The following is a 14,496-nucleotide window of genomic DNA, read 5'->3' as shown; positions in this document are numbered from 1 at the left end:
CTATAGATGCGGCCCCTAATCCTAGATTAGCACTCTTACTCTGACACTATACTATAGATACGGCCCCAGATCCTAGATGGGAACTTCTACTCTGATACTATAGATGCAGCCCCTGATCCTAGATCAGTACTCCTACTCTGACACTATAGATACGGCCCCTGGTCCTAGATCAGCACTCCTACTCTGAGACACTGTAAATATGGGCTCTGGTCTTAGGCTTTGGCTCTGGGTTATGGTCTGTGCTTTGGTCTTGGGGTGCTGGTATTGGGCTGTGGACTCAGGTCCTGGGCTCTTGGCTGGGCTGTGGGAGCTGGTCTGTTGGGAGCTCGTAAATACTTCAGGGAGCCAGAGCCACTGTAAATCCTGCCCAATAAGAGAGGGGCCGCAGCAGCTGCAAGCACGCTTCCCTGCAAAAGGAAATCAGCCACACACACACACACACGCTAATGTGGAGATACACACACACACACACACATGCACACACACACACGCTAATGTGGAGATACACACACACACACACACACACATGCAAGCATGTATGTACATACTAGAGCTGGGACAATAAACCAAAAATTATCGACACCGACCATATCAAGCACTTTTCTGATATTGTTCATTACGATAAGTAGCCTATACTAGAGAAATGTCAAGTTTGAAGTTAATATTTTGCTAATATGGGTGATTGTGCAGTGCAGTCAAAAAGGTGATTTTCCTGTGTTTTATATATACAATGCCTTCGGAAGTATTCAGACCCCTTGTCTATTTCCACATTTTGTTACGTTACAGCCTTATTATAAAATTGATTAAATAGTTTTTTCCCCCCTCATCAATCTTTTCAAAATACCCCATAATGACAAATCAAAAACAGTTTTTTAGGAATGTTTGCAAATGTACAACCCCCCCAGAAATATCACATTTAAATAAGTATTCAGACCATTTACTCAGTACTTTGTTGAACCACTTTGGCAGCGATTACAGCCTCGAGTCTTCTTGGGTATGACACTACAAACGTTGTACACCACCTGTATTCGGGGAGTTTTTCCAATTCTTCTCTGCAGATCCTCTCAAGCTCTGTCAGGTTGAATGGGGAGCGTCGCTGCACAGCTATTTTCAGGTCTTTCCAGAGATGTTCAATTGGGTTCAAGTCTGGGCTCTGGCTGGGCCACTCAAGGACATTCAGAGACTTGTCCCGAAGCATAGGGTTGTTTTCCTGTTGGAACGTGAACCTTCGCCCCAGTCTGGGGTCCTGAGCACTCTGGAGCAGGTTTTCATCAAGGATCTCTCGTACTTTGCTCCGTTCATCTTTCCCTCGATCCTGACTAATCTCCCAGTCCCTGCCACTGAAACACATCCCTACAGCATGATGCTGCCACCACCATGCTTCATTGTATGGGTGGTGCCAAGTTTCTTCCGGATGTGATGCTTGGCATTCTGAACAAAGAGTTCAATGTTGGTTTCATCAGACCAGAGAATCTTGTTTCTCATGGTCAGAGTCCTTTAGGTGCCTTTTGGCAAACTCCAAGCGTGCTGTCATGTGCCTTTTACTGAGGAGTGGCTTCCGTCTGGCCACTCTACCATAAAGTCCTGATTGGTGGAGTGCTGCAGAGATGGTTGTCCTTCTGGATGGTTCTCCGATCTCCACAGAGGAACTCTGGAGCTCTGTCAGAGTGACCATCGGGTTCTTGGTCACCTCCCTGACCAAGGCCCTTCTCCCCAGATTGCTCAGTTTGGCCGGGCGGCCAGCTTTAGACTGCGTCTTGGTGGTTCCATACGTCTTTCATTTAAGAATGATGGAGGCCACAGTGTTCTTGGGGAACTTCAATGCTGCAGAAATTTTTGTGCCTCGACACCATCCTGTCTCGGCGCTCTACGGACAATTCCTTCCACCTCACGGCTTGTCAACTCTGTGACCTTCATATAGATAGGTGTGTGCCTTTCCAAATGATGTCCAATCAATTGAATTTACCACAGGTGGACTCCAATCATGTTGTAGAAACATCTCAAGATGATTAATGGAAACAGGATGCACCTGAGCTCAATTTCGAGTCTCATAGCAAATGATCTGAATACTTAAGGTATTTCTGTTTTAAATTTGTAATACATTTGTCAATTCATAAAAACCTGTTTTCGCTTTGTCATTATCTGGTATTGTGTGTCGATTTAATGAGTAAAAAAAAAAAAAAGAGTATCCATTTTAGAATGAGGCTATAACGTAACAAAATGTGGAAAAAAGTAAATGGGTCTGAATACTTTCCAAATGCACTGTATTTCCACACTAGTTGGAATAATACTGTGAAATTGTGAACATGATTTTCATGCCCTTTTTAGTGTAAGAGCTGTTTGAAAAGACCACCTGAAATTTCAGCCTGTTTTGGTGGGATGGAGTTTTTTGGTCTGCATCACCAGGCGGTAAATTAGTTAATAGACCAGTAAGAAAGAGTTCCAAACCTCTCTGCTAATAAGTTATTTTTTAGTTTTCCCTTCCCCACTCAGACCACTCCTAGACAGTAAGGTACTTAATTGTTACCCAACAATTATTTGATATTGAGTTAAAAACGGCACATTGGACCTTTATTGGGACCATTGATGGCTACAACCATCAAATTAGTAGTTTAAAGGATAATGAAATAAAAACTGTTGTGCATGTTGTTGGCTATTTTATCGAAATATGTTTTTTGTCCATATCGCCCAGCTCTAGTAAATAAACACACATGTATTGACACACACCAGGACGTTACATGCTGAAATACTTGTGTATATAGGAAACATTTGAACATCAAGGCCTACCCAAGACGTAAATTGTATCCACACATAAACAGGCACAAACATGCACAACTTCAAAAATCTTTTATAGGACTGCAATTTTATTAGCATTTTTTTTTTTTACATTTGAAACCTACCCAAGTTGAGCTTTAAAAGAGAAGTTGTCAATGAGCGCTAGACCACTTATTGAGAGACTGAGGTGTAGTGAGTTTTATGATATCTCAAAGCTGTCGGCTAGCCTAACTCTTAAGCTAACCTAAGTATCGACGCTTTGTCGCTTATTTCAGCCTAAGATGTCAAAAGTCTCTGTTTTGACTCCGTTTCCCCCATTAACCCTCTTTTTCCTGAGAGTAGGAAGTTTGAACACGGTGTTAGACGTCTGAAAGTCTCCAGTCGTTCCCTGGCTGTTTGTCTAAGCTGTCTCCAGAGTCTTTACTTGTCTGCCGTTGTATTTATACAGACATGGGCCGCGTGACGTATGGAATGGGAACGCTAGGCTGCTGTCACACATGCTGCTGTCCTGTCCTGTGGTACTGCTAACCTGGGACCTTTGATATCAATGCATGAGTTATGTGAATGGGCAAGTTACAAACGCTGATCTTGTGTTAGGATCTTAAGTTAGTATCCAGCCCTTAAATATAACGATCTCTTCAGTTATCTTACCGGTATTTGTTTTTTTGCAGTCCTCAAACTGCATGTTCTTGACCCCTGTCCTAGATTACCACCACATTTTCCCCATGCTAGTTGTCTGAGTGGTGACACCTATCACTACCCATTTCCACATGTGAACTGAAATGGAAGCTGAAAACCTTCTACACATGTGATATGAGTAGGCCCCTGAATTGATTCGACAGTGTGAAGGCTCCTGCAGATTCCTCTCATACAATGTTGCTCCACTGTAAACTCTGCAGAGGTGAAGTCATAGTCTTTATACAGTATGTACTACCATACAGTGGCGTAGCTTCAGCCGGTGCGGTTGCACCAGGACCCGCGACGTACATGGACCCGGATCTGCGGTCCCCCTATGTAATTTGAATAGCGCCCCACCATGCCCATGTATTAATTGTTGACGCCGGTCCATCACGTCTAGAATTTGACGAGAAGATCTGTCTTTAACCTAGAGTATGATAAATGAACCCTCTAATGGTTTCACCAACAAAATGTTTTTTGCCACAACATAAGTCAGCATGATATTTTAGTGTATTGATGACAATAAAATAAAAAATTGCGAAATAAATCATATTATTCGATAGTTTCAATACCATCTTAAGATAATGAAATGCATTCTGGGATTCATTATGCAAATACTCTCCAAAGCGTTGTTGTTTCTGTCATCGTTTTAAGCAACAGTTGAGCGCTAGCTATCAAGAGATAACGGACAAAAGAAAGAAAGAAAGAAAGTCGAGAATAGAAGATTGCTGATTTTTAAATCCGTAATGTATCAACACAAAAGTGGAGTCCAAAAGAGGAAGGCCAAAAATGAGAACGCAAAGGAGGTACAGTATCACAATTTGTTTAATTAGATTCCTTTTTCAAGTGCAGTTCATGTGCAGCCATTGCTAGCACAAGCAATGTAGCAGGACCAGAAGAGGATGTAGGTTTATCATCGCCACAGCAGCTTTTAGCGGGTCAAGTGAGCCAAGGCCAAGCTGTTCCATCATGCCAGAGAAGCAACTTTGACAGAGGATACAGGCTGTCAGGTATCGGCGGATACGACCCTGAGCACAAGCCAGGCCGGACAAGTTATCCCCGGGCGGGGAGGAAGAGGAGCAGGGCGAGGCTAGAATCGTGGTGGCTGAGGAAACAGGTGGAAGTGGGACAGACAACCTTTTTACCTATTCAACTGACGGGGCATTATGCAACAAATGTGGATGCAAAATTAAACGGCACGTTATTGCATTCGGCTCATGTAAGCCTACTGGCCCATTCCCAAGAGATGACAAAAGGCAGTCTTTTTCCGTGTCGTATTACACCACTACAACCAAGGCTGGAATCAAATTACCACGTACATGGCTATGTTATTCGGCCAAGCTAGATTGTGCATATTGTGAGCCTTGCTGTCTGTTCAGAGATCGGAGTGCCCCTTCTCTGACGCGTGGGTGAATGGGGTGAGAGATTGGCGCCATCTAACATCCAAAATGGCATGTCATGAGACATCCCAGATTCACATGGGTGCCTGTTTGGTATATGAGCAATGGAAGCTCAATGGCACTATTGACGCAGAAATGGAGAGAGGCGTGCGTAACGCAGCACATTTCTGCCGACAGGTGTTGGAGTGCATAGTTAATGTAACTCACACATGCATCATGTAATTTGGCGTTCAGAGGGCACCGTGAAAAGCTGGGGCAAGCCAACAGTGGGAATGTTCTCAGTATAATTGAACTGCTGTCATTTTACGACCCAGTTCTGAAAGAACTTTTAGAACGCCCCGCAAGATCTGTTAACTATCTCAGTCCTTAACCGAGCGAGTGAAGTGTGACATTCAGAGAGAGATGCAGGAAGCCCCACTTGTTTTCTTCTTTCTATTATTATGGACACAACACCGGATGTATCCAAAGTAGACCAGTTAAGCCAAGTTTATCGCTATGTGAAAGTGATAAGGGATGCAAATAATGTTGCCACAGAGCTGACCATCACAGAGTCGTTTTTGGGATTTCTGGACACTGCTGACACATCAGCAGCTGAGCTTCAACATAAAATCCTGGGCAGCATAGAGGATAATGGGCTGGATATTTAAAAATGTTGTGGGCAGGAGTATGATGGAGCTACTAACATGAGCTGCTATTCGGGTGTGCAGGCCAGAATATCCTAAAAAGAGCCGCTTGCTGTTTATGTGCATTGCGCAGCGCACAATCTTAACCTGGCTTCAACGACTCAAAAATGTGCCAGAGATTAAACAGTTTTATGATACTGTTATATGCCTTCGGGCATAGCATAAAGAGATGGTCAATGTTGAGTGGTATATTTGATTTTGAACTAGAAAAAGAAAATGTAATTCTAAAACGACTGTGTCCCACCTGCTGGTCATCTAGATATGAGTCCCTTGCCGCCCTGAGACACAGATATGTGGACGTAATGAAGGTCCTCACCAAGATTGTGCTTTTAACCTTTCTGGCGCAGGCGTTCCGCGAGCGACCCACCTCGACAACATCCGGTGAAATTGCAGAGCGCCAAATTCAAAATACAGAAATAGTCATAATAAACATTCATAAAAAATACAAGTGTTATACATCTTAAAGATGAACTTCTTGTTAATCCAGCCGCTTTGTCAGATTTCAAAAAGGCTTTGCGGTGAAAGCATACCATGTGATTATCTGAGGACAGCGCCCCGCTTACAAAAGCATACAAACATTTTACAACCAAGTAAAGGAATTATAAAAGTCAGAAATAGCGATAAAATTGATCACTTACCTTTGAAGATCTTCATATGGTTGCAGTCACAAGAGTCCCAGCTACACAATAAATGTTTGTTTTGTTTGATAAAGTCCCTCTTTATATCCCAAAACCTCTGTTTTGTTGGCGCGTTTTGTTCAGTAATCCACTGGCTCAAAGGCAGTCTCAACATGCAGACGAATACATCCTAATAGTACCGGTAAAGTTCGTCGAAACATGTCAAACGATGTTTAGAATTAATCCTCAGGTTGTCAATTGTCTAAATAATCGATAATATTTCAACCGGACAATAGCGTATTCAATAAAAAGGAAAAACAATGAAGGGCGCACACTCGGTCACACGCGCAAACCAGCTCTGCATTCTTCCTCAGTCCACTGACAGAAAGGTCTCATTCTTCTTCATTTTTCAGAAAACAAGCCTGAAGCAATGTCTAAAGACTGTTGACATCTAGTGGAAGCCATAGGAACTGCAATCTGGGTCCAAACCCATTAGATACTCTATAGGCAATTGAAAATACCCACATCAAAAAGAATCCACTTCCTGGATGGATTTTCCTCAGGTTTTTGCCTGCCATATCAGTTCTGTTATACTCACAGGCATTATTTTAACAGTTTTGGAAACTTTTAGAGTGTTTTCTATCCAAATCGGCCAATTATATGCATATCCTAGCTTCTGGGCCTGAGTAACAGGCAGTTTACTTTGGGCACGCTTCTCATCCAGATGTCAAAATACTGCCCCCAAGCCATAAGACGTGACAAGAAGGATGAGAGGGATGATGCAGCATTTCGTCGTTCTGCAGACTAAGGTTTTAGAAAATGTGAACGTCGTCTTCAAAATGCTACAGGCCAAAGACGCAGACCTGCACAGAGCGGTTAGCCTACTCAAGGACATGATAGAGGTCCTGTCCGGATTCCGACAGGATTTTGAGAAGGCCAAAGTCACTGCAAAGACCCTTGCCGATAAATGGGGAGATCAGAACGCATTTGAAGACACTCAGAGAAGGAAGGTGAGGCGTCATTTTGATGAGCTATGCGAGGATGAGTGACTGTGTGATGGGGAGAGTAGTTTTAGAGTCAACGTCTTTAATGCAAACCTTGACATCGTTATCCACCAGCTGTCAAACAGATTTAAAAGTCTGCGGGCAACATCGAGTCTGTTTGACTCCATTCATCCCACTACCCTGGCCAACGCAGATGATGATGATGCGCTCTACAAGACCGCCAGGCGGTTGGCTGAACATTACAGCAAAGGTGTATCAGCAAGCTTACATGGCTAATTCATCTCTTTGATGGCCTGTTTTAAGAAGGAAATTGCAAAGCACACTACAATGAGAGACCAGGCCAAGATGCTCATTGTGGATTACAATTCAGTCACTGCTACATTTGGGGAAGTAGTTACAGCGACGCTCCTTTTTATGACTCTGCCTGTAAAACGGTAGCCAGTGCCAAGTACTCCTTTTCCAAACTGAAAATAATTAAATCATACCTGAGGAGCAGCATGTGACAGGAGAGACTGAGTGAGTTGGCCATTCTGTCCATTGAAAACACCAGGGCCAGAACCATGGATTTGAATGCCATTGTCAACGACTTCGCAGAGTGGAGACAGAATGTCCTGTAAGGAACACAGTAGTCCAGCTTGTCTGTTGATAGCTCCTCTTATCATTTGTTTCACACTTGCACCCTGCTTACGTACTAAAAAGGAACAAAAGGTCCTTGTTCTAATTCTGACTAAAACTACACACATCATCAGATTATAGTTTTATGATTCTAATAGATGTCATACAATTATATGGTTTCAGGGTGGAATATTCTAATCATTACCTTTTAAGCATATAATTCCTCCCTTATCAGGTGAACAAAAGGACGCCTCGTTGATCATAAGGCATACACCCCCGCCCTTCTTACCAGAGAGATGCTTGTTTCTGTCGGCGCGATGCGTGAAGAAACCAGGTGGCTGTACCGACTCAGATAGCGTGTCTCGAGTGAGCCATGTTTCCGTGAAACAAAGAACGTTACAGTCTCGGATGTCTCTCTGGAATTCTACCCTTGCTCGGATTTCGTCTACCTTGTTGTCAAGAGACTGGACATTGGCGAGTAGTATGCTCGGGAGCAGTGCGCGATGTGCCCGTCTACGGAGCCTGACCAGAAGACCAGATGTACTGGGTCATTAGCTGTTTTTCGGTGTTTCTGTCAAGAGATTGATCTATATGTTTAGGTTTTATAATATAGGCTATTGCCTATTATTTGCAGATAAAATAGGGTGTTTTTTGACCGCTTTGTGCTTTCCTTGGTGCTGATCGACTTATACGGGTTAATTTCTGACCGCCGTCCATGGCGTTGAATGTATTGGCTATATTGCGGCTTCTTTGGTAACAGCTTTAATTGTGCCCATAGATTAGGTTCTGCTCTGCTGTTACAATGCTTAACAATATTAACACACAGCATTACCAACAAAATTATTTACATTTTAAGGGAAATATGGATGGTGATAGGGTCCCTTAATTTTTTGGGGGCACCTGGGCCCGTCATGATTAAGCTACGCTACTGCTACCATAGTTTAATTCTCTTTCCGGATGAAACCATGGATTTAGTCAATCACTTGAGGTCTACAGTACCTGGTTCCCGCAACACTAAATATATTTGAAGAATGTAGTACCATTGCGAAACTAGTAATACAGTATGTGTCTTGTCCCCTGTGTGCCATGAAGCACACTCCTCAAACATTCCTCTCTTTTTAAATAGCGTCAATGTATTGTCCGATGGCAAGGAATCTATACATTTAACTGCACATTTCCCCAGCTAACTACCCAAGTCTGAACATTTTGGGGCCGTTTGTATTTACCTTCTCTGCTCAGACACGAGAGAGGACAAAGAGCCAAGGTCTTTATAGTAAAGCGAAATGTAGCTGGATGCGTGAGCAAATTTGTCTGGGCCTTGCAGTGGTGTTGACTAGAGGTCGACCAATTATGATTTTTCAATACCGATACCGATTATTGGAGGGCCAAAAAAAGCCGATACCGATTAATTGGCCGATTTTAAAAATAAATAAAAAATAAAAATAAAAAGTGTAATAATGACAATTACAACAATACTGAATGAACACTTATTTTAACTTACATTTACATTTACATTTAAGTCATTTAGCAGACGCTCTTATCCAGAGCGACTTACAAATTGGTGCATTCACCTTATGATATCCAGTGGAACAACCACTTTACAATAGTGCATCTAACTCTTTTAAGGGGGGGGGGTTAGAAGGATTACTTTATCCTATCCTAGGTATTCCTTAAAGAGGTGGGGTTTCAGGTGTCTCCGGAAGGTGGTGATTGACTCCGCTGACCTGGCGTCGTGAGGGAGTTTGTTCCACCATTGGGGTGCCAGAGCAGCGAACAGTTTTGACTGGGCTGAGCGGGAACTGTACTTCCTCAGAGGTAGGGAGGCGAGCAGGCCAGAGGTGGATGAACGCAGTGCCCTTGTTTGGGTGTAGGGCCTGATCAGAGCCTGAAGGTACGGAGGTGCCGTTCCCCTCACAGCTCCGTAGGCAAGCACCATGGTCTTGTAGCGGATGCGAGCTTCAACTGGAAGCCAGTGGAACTTAATATAATACATCAATAAAAATCTATTTAGCCTCAAATAAATAATGAAACATGTTCAATTTGGTTTAAATAATGCAAAAACAAAGTGTTGGAGAAGAAAGTAAAAGTGCAATATGTGCCATGTAAGAAAGCTAACGTTTAAGTTCCTTGCTCAGAACATGAGAACATATGAAAGTTGGTGGTTCCTTTTAACATGAGACTTCAATATTCCAAGGTAAGAGGTTTTAGGTTGTAGTTAATATAGTATTTATAGGACTATTTCTCTCTGTACCATTTGTATTTCTTATACCTTTGACTATTGGATGTTCTTATTGCCAGTGTAACAGTATAGATTCCGTCCCTCTCCTCACCTCTACCTGGGCTCGAACCAGGAACACATCGACAACAGCCACCCTCGAAGCAGCATTACCCATGCAGAGCAAGGGGAACAACTACTCCAAGTCTCAGAGCGAGTGACGTTTGAAACGCTATTAGCGCGCACCCCGCTAACTAGCTAGCCATTTCACATCGGTTACACCAGCCTAATCTCGGGAGTTGATAGGCTTGAAGTCATAAACAGCGCAATGCTTGAAGCACAGGGAAGAGGTGCTGGCAAAACGCACGAAAGTGCTGTTTGAATGAATGCTTACGAGCCTGCTGCTGCCTACCACCGCTCAGTCAGACTGCTCTATCAAATATCAAATCATAGACTTAATTATAACATAATAACACACAGAAATACGAGCCTTTGGTCATTAATATGGTCGAATTCGGAAACTATCATTTCGAAAACAAAACGTTTATTATTTCAGTGAAATACGGAACCGTTCCGTATTTTATCTAACGGGTAGCATTCATAAGTCTAAATATTCCTGTTACATTGCACAACCTTCAATGTTATGTCATAAGTACGTAAAATTCTGGCAAATTAGTTCGCAACGAGCCAGGCTGCCCAAACTGTTGCATATACCCCGACTCTGCTTGCAATGAACGCAAGAGAAGTGACACAATTTCACCTGGTTAATATTGCCTGCTAACCTGGATTTCTTTTAGCTAAATATGCAGGTTTAAAAATATATACTTCTGTGTATTGATTTTAAGAAAGACATTGATGTTTATGGTTAGGTACAGTCGTGCAACGATTGTGCTTTTTTCCGCAAATGCGCTTTTGTTAAATCATCCCCCTGCGTTGCATCGATTATATGCAACGCAGGACACGCTAGATAAACTAGTAATATCATCAACCATGTGTAGTTAACTAGTGATTTATGATTGATTGATTGATTGTTTTTCATAAGATAAGTTTAATGCTAGCTAGCAACTTACCTTGGCTTCTTACTGCATTCGCGTAACAGGCAGGCTCCTCGTGGAGTGCAGTGAGAGGCAGGTGGTTAGAGCGTTGGACTAGTTAACTTTAAGGTTTTAAGATTGAATCCTGGAGCTGACAAGGTAAAAATCTGTCATTCTGCCCCTGAACAAGGCAGGTAACCCACCGTTCCTAGGCCATCATTGAAAATAAGAATGTTTTCTTAACTGACTTGCCTAGTTAAATAAAGGTGTAAAAAAAAAAATCACACACAAGAAAAAAGGCAAAATCGGTGTCCAAAAATACCGATTTCCGATTGTTATGAAAACTTGAAATCGGCCCTAATTAATCGGCCATTCCGATTAATCGGTCGACCTCTAGTGTTGACACAGACTAGGTCCAGAACAGCAGTTAGCACTGTCCCCTCAGAGAGAAGCACAAGGACTATTACCTCACAGCACTGCTTCCATGTGGAATGTGCTCATTTAAGAGGTACTACATGCTGAGGTTTTTAGTAGTCAGTCATAACGCTTGGGAGTGAATCACCATAGCCTGAGGAGTTTTGCAACAATGTTCTGTTTCACTCGTCAGCCAGGCCCCCTAGACTACCAGGAATCACACATTAGACTTGTTTGGGAAATGCAGTGGCTTATGGCCAAACGATGTGTATTCTATTTCTACTAAAATTATCACCCAAATGGGGATCCTTCCATCAGCATGTAGGCCGTCCCATTGGACGGACAGACTAGGCCTGTAGCCGCTACTGCTTGTGTTTAACCATGGTGTCCTGCACTTGGTTGGGGGGGCACTTGTCGACCCTCCCCCCAACCGCTCGCATCCTCGCCACACCACACCTGACCCCCAGCCACCGTACACTGATCCCTGGGTATCTCTCCTGCTTGGCCTCCCTCCCTGCCTGCCTGCCCAGCCCCACAGGTGCCAAACAAGGATGTCAGAAGCTGGGTGTTCCAATAAATCTCGTTTCCTTCTATCTGCATTTGGCGTACAGTTCACACACAAACAGGATATGACAACCTGTTTGCTCTGGTCTGTGTGTGGACCGGAGGACCACATTGGGACCACATGTGGGTGGTGTGATGTGCTAGAATATTCCTGTCTCTGTTTTCAGCCTCTTGTTGGTGGATTCAACACATGGCCCCTCTGTGAGCTGGTTAATGGAATGGCTCAAAGTTGTCATAATTTACCTCTTGCCTGTTTACCCTCCTCCCCCTCACAATGTGATTTATACGGCCCAGCATCTGGTTCTGAAATCTGCATCGCCAAACAGACCTCCTGACTTATTCTCAATGTTTTAAATCGCATTCTTCACCCAAGAAAAGGCGGAGAGGGGAGGCTCTCACATAAAGCTCCGGAGATGAGATGGTTTTCTTATGGTTTCGCTTCATAAATGTCACATTAAGGGGAGACGGGGGGTATGGGGGGCTCAGTTGAATGTGACACCACCAGGCAGGCTGGACAGCCAGTTTGTTATGGTGGTGCTTCACCACTCTGATCATGGTGGGTGTTAGGTGGAGGTTTCATTTGTTTCACCTGGTGCTCTGATCCAGAGGTCTTATAGAATATAGACTAGTGAGTGTATGGATATGGCCTTTTATGATCCATTGCCTTGGTTCTGTCCAAGGAACTGTTTATGGAGTCGGGTCTCCTGGCCACTTTATGTGAGCAGTGCTTACAGAGGCCTTCTCACAGGATGAGGTCTGCTTTCACCATGGTCATATCTACTGTGAATACAGTGCTAGCTTTGCTAACTGACATCACTGTCTTAGAGAATTGATGTTGGCTTCTGTAGACATTTTCGACTGTAGGCTTAGATTTAATTCTGTAACTAACCACCATTCGGCAAGTATAGAACGTTATATTATCATGATCATTTTACCCGAGGACTTCAAAAATAAAACCCAAACAGCAATTATTCTCAATTAAAGCGTTTCTACACGATACCACCACAATCTCTGATCCTGTGAGTTTTTCCCATCTCTTTCTTCCTGCCTGGTGCAACAACCTTTGGTTTGCCTTCAGCTGCAACTCAGAGACTTCCCACATCACTCAGACAGCCTGGCTGCTGCAGCTCTCAGATGAATTAGACTGGCCTCCAGGGCAGGCAGGCAGCCGCCTCTGGTCTGTGTCCCAAATGGCACCCTATTGCCTATTGTAGTGCACTACTTGTAGTGCGCTATAAAGGAAATAGGTTGCCATTTTAGCCCTGGGCTCTATAGCAGCCTACCCTGCCTGAACACAGAGGATCTATACCCAGAGCATTGTCATGTCAATTGCATGCTGTAAAACAATTGGGGGGTCCGCTGGTGTTGGCATCTGACCAGTTAACGCAGCACTCACTGCAGTTCAGACTGGACACGGTTGCCATGACAGCCATGTTTCTGGGGCAGGGCCTGTGGACAGAGGCTGGCAGGGGACAATACACAGATGCAGGACTTTTATATCACCTCTTTTTTTTTATCATAACAGATGTTCTGTTCTGTCACATACTGCTTTCAACAGAGTAATTAAGGAGGTAGAATGAAAAGCTAAATTAAAGACTGTAGTTATTTTTACTCTTTGTCATCTAATTAAAAAAAACATCTGGAGAAGAAAAACAAAAAGTGGTTTTGCTCATGTAAAGAAAGAGGCTTGGTGCCTCAGTGTCTGCTACAGGATACTTTATAGTGTGTTGTGCCATGAACAGTGACATTAACTGTGGTACTGGCACCACCTGTGTTCTCAGTAGCCAGTTACGGTTCCCCTTAAACCTGTGTAGTAACACTGTTATTACTCTAACAGTTGACCTACAGAAGTGAAATAGGGAATAACCCTTAGCCCTCTCGGGTGATAGCAAGAATTCCTCTCGACTCCAAAGCAATTGCTAGAGTATGTGATAAGACATGTTAGTACAATGTTTCTATAACAACTACCATGTTACGACACAGTGATAGAGGTAATGCAATCTAAAACATCCCGTCTCCGCTGGCTTTTTAGTTAACATGTGATTTGATTTACCCCCTCCGTCTCTGTCTCTCTCTTTCATTCAGACATCCAAGGATGCACATCAAAACTGGCCTTGTGGACGCCCACCTGTACTGCCTGAAGAAGTCTGTGGTCGACTTCCTGGCTGATAACAAGTGAGGTCATTTTACTTTGTTTGCTTCCTAAATGGCACCCTATTCCCTGTAAAGTAGTGCACTGTGTAGGGAATAGGGTTCCATTGGGATGTAGCCTTTGTGCATGTCATTTTCTCACAAATGTGCTCGTGTTTTATGTTTAATGTATATCAAATTAGTTTTTAAAAGGTACCGATAACCATCCACATAAATGTGAATACAGTGTATTGCTATACACAGGTGAAATATTGAACAGCACCTTTCTTGCCAAGGTTCATGCGTGTTGAATTTGAGTTAATATGAGAACAGGCTGTGACTATGGAGGCTTTGAGGCTGGTAGGTA

At 43.3% G+C, this 14,496-nt stretch overlaps 1 protein-coding gene across 1 annotated transcript in view; it reads left to right on the top strand.

Annotated features, from left to right (window-relative positions):
- The window catches only part of LOC139550790 (translation initiation factor eIF2B subunit gamma-like), a 54,904-nt gene that overhangs the window by 14,141 nt on the left and 26,267 nt on the right, over positions 1–14,496 (top strand). The window contains exon 6 of the mRNA XM_071361946.1: positions 14,085–14,174. Coding sequence (XP_071218047.1) covers positions 14,085–14,174 — 90 coding nt within the window. The remainder of the gene's footprint in view (positions 1–14,084; positions 14,175–14,496) is intronic.

Source organism: Salvelinus alpinus, chromosome 23 (assembly GCF_045679555.1).
Source record: "Salvelinus alpinus chromosome 23, SLU_Salpinus.1, whole genome shotgun sequence".
In the NCBI taxonomy this organism is placed as follows: Eukaryota; Metazoa; Chordata; class Actinopteri; order Salmoniformes; family Salmonidae; genus Salvelinus; species Salvelinus alpinus.
Note: the sequence above shows the minus strand (reverse complement) of the source record. Positions and strands in the feature narration are given on the sequence as shown.